At 40.9% G+C, this 1,042-nt stretch overlaps 1 protein-coding gene across 1 annotated transcript in view; it reads right to left on the bottom strand.

The window, feature by feature from the left end:
• LOC107479520 (uncharacterized) overlaps window positions 1–1,042 on the bottom strand; it is a gene marked incomplete in the record, with an annotated part of 8,955 nt that overhangs the window by 5,325 nt on the left and 2,588 nt on the right. The window contains 1 exon segment of the mRNA XM_052258333.1: window positions 8–1,042. Within this exon segment, the coding sequence (XP_052114293.1) occupies window positions 8–1,042 (1,035 nt within the window).

Genomic DNA, 1,042 nt, shown 5'->3' with positions numbered 1-1,042 from the left:
CATGGGGTTGGGCAACCTCATTATAATCCGCTGGCCTGGAATTATTACTATACGGAACTTCCATAATAAAACTAGGATGTACATCCATCGTATTAATTTGATTTGTGTCGACATCCAACCTTGATCTACTAAGGTTGTTATCCAAAGCCCCTTTCTTCTCTACAGAACACTGAGTACTGTGATCTACTTTATCATAACTTGCATGAACTTCAGGTTTGTCTGCATAACTTTCAGGATTGATTATCTTGAGGGCTTCCACCCTTAAATCAACAGGTTTGAGATGGTCCTTTGCAATCCAATTCTCCACAATATCTGCTTTTGAAGCAACGCTAGTGAGTTCATTGGTATAACCTTTTGCAGATTCTTGAACTGTACACTGAGAAGTTTCAACAGATGCGCAACCAACTAAAGGCATATCAGCAGTAATAGGTTTATTAACAATTACATCTTCTTTAGCCCAGTTTTCAACTGGAATCACATGTTGACAGACAACATCATCTAGATAAGGCAGTGGTGCTGTTCCTGTGGGACCAGCATTTAGTAACTGTTTTTCACCAGCTCCTACAATTGTTTCCTTGACAATTATATTCTGGTGATCCAAATTGTCTGGCTTCTGTGAGAAATACCTCTCACCTTCAGGCTCTGACCCAAGATTACAGGACAGCACAGTTGCTTCTTTATAATGCACTGCTCCAAGCTCAGACTTGCTAACAATCATGGGTCTGGTCCCAACTACTTGCTCAACCATGCCTTCTGGTGTTGCTGTAGTTACTACAACTTTATTTGTTGCCTGCGCTTTTGAATTGTCATTCATAGGGAGATTATGGTAACTTGGGTTTGAATCAGGAACCAGACCTGCACAAATATTATGTGAATGTGCATGGGGTAGCTTTTTCTGACACATATAACAATCCGCTGATCTTTGGGTTTTTTCGGGATTCACTAATGTTTGTTGGGGTAATAATACATTAGGGAAAACAACATGCTCTGGTGGAGGAGCCCTAACCCAGCTGTAACTACCTCCAACTATGACAGAAGGGAC

The sequence above is a fragment of the Arachis duranensis genome, chromosome 3 (genome assembly GCF_000817695.3).
Source record: "Arachis duranensis cultivar V14167 chromosome 3, aradu.V14167.gnm2.J7QH, whole genome shotgun sequence".
NCBI lineage: Eukaryota > Viridiplantae > Streptophyta > Magnoliopsida > Fabales > Fabaceae > Arachis > Arachis duranensis.
The sequence above is the reverse complement of the archived record's forward strand: the minus strand, read 5'-3'. Positions and strand labels throughout refer to the sequence as shown.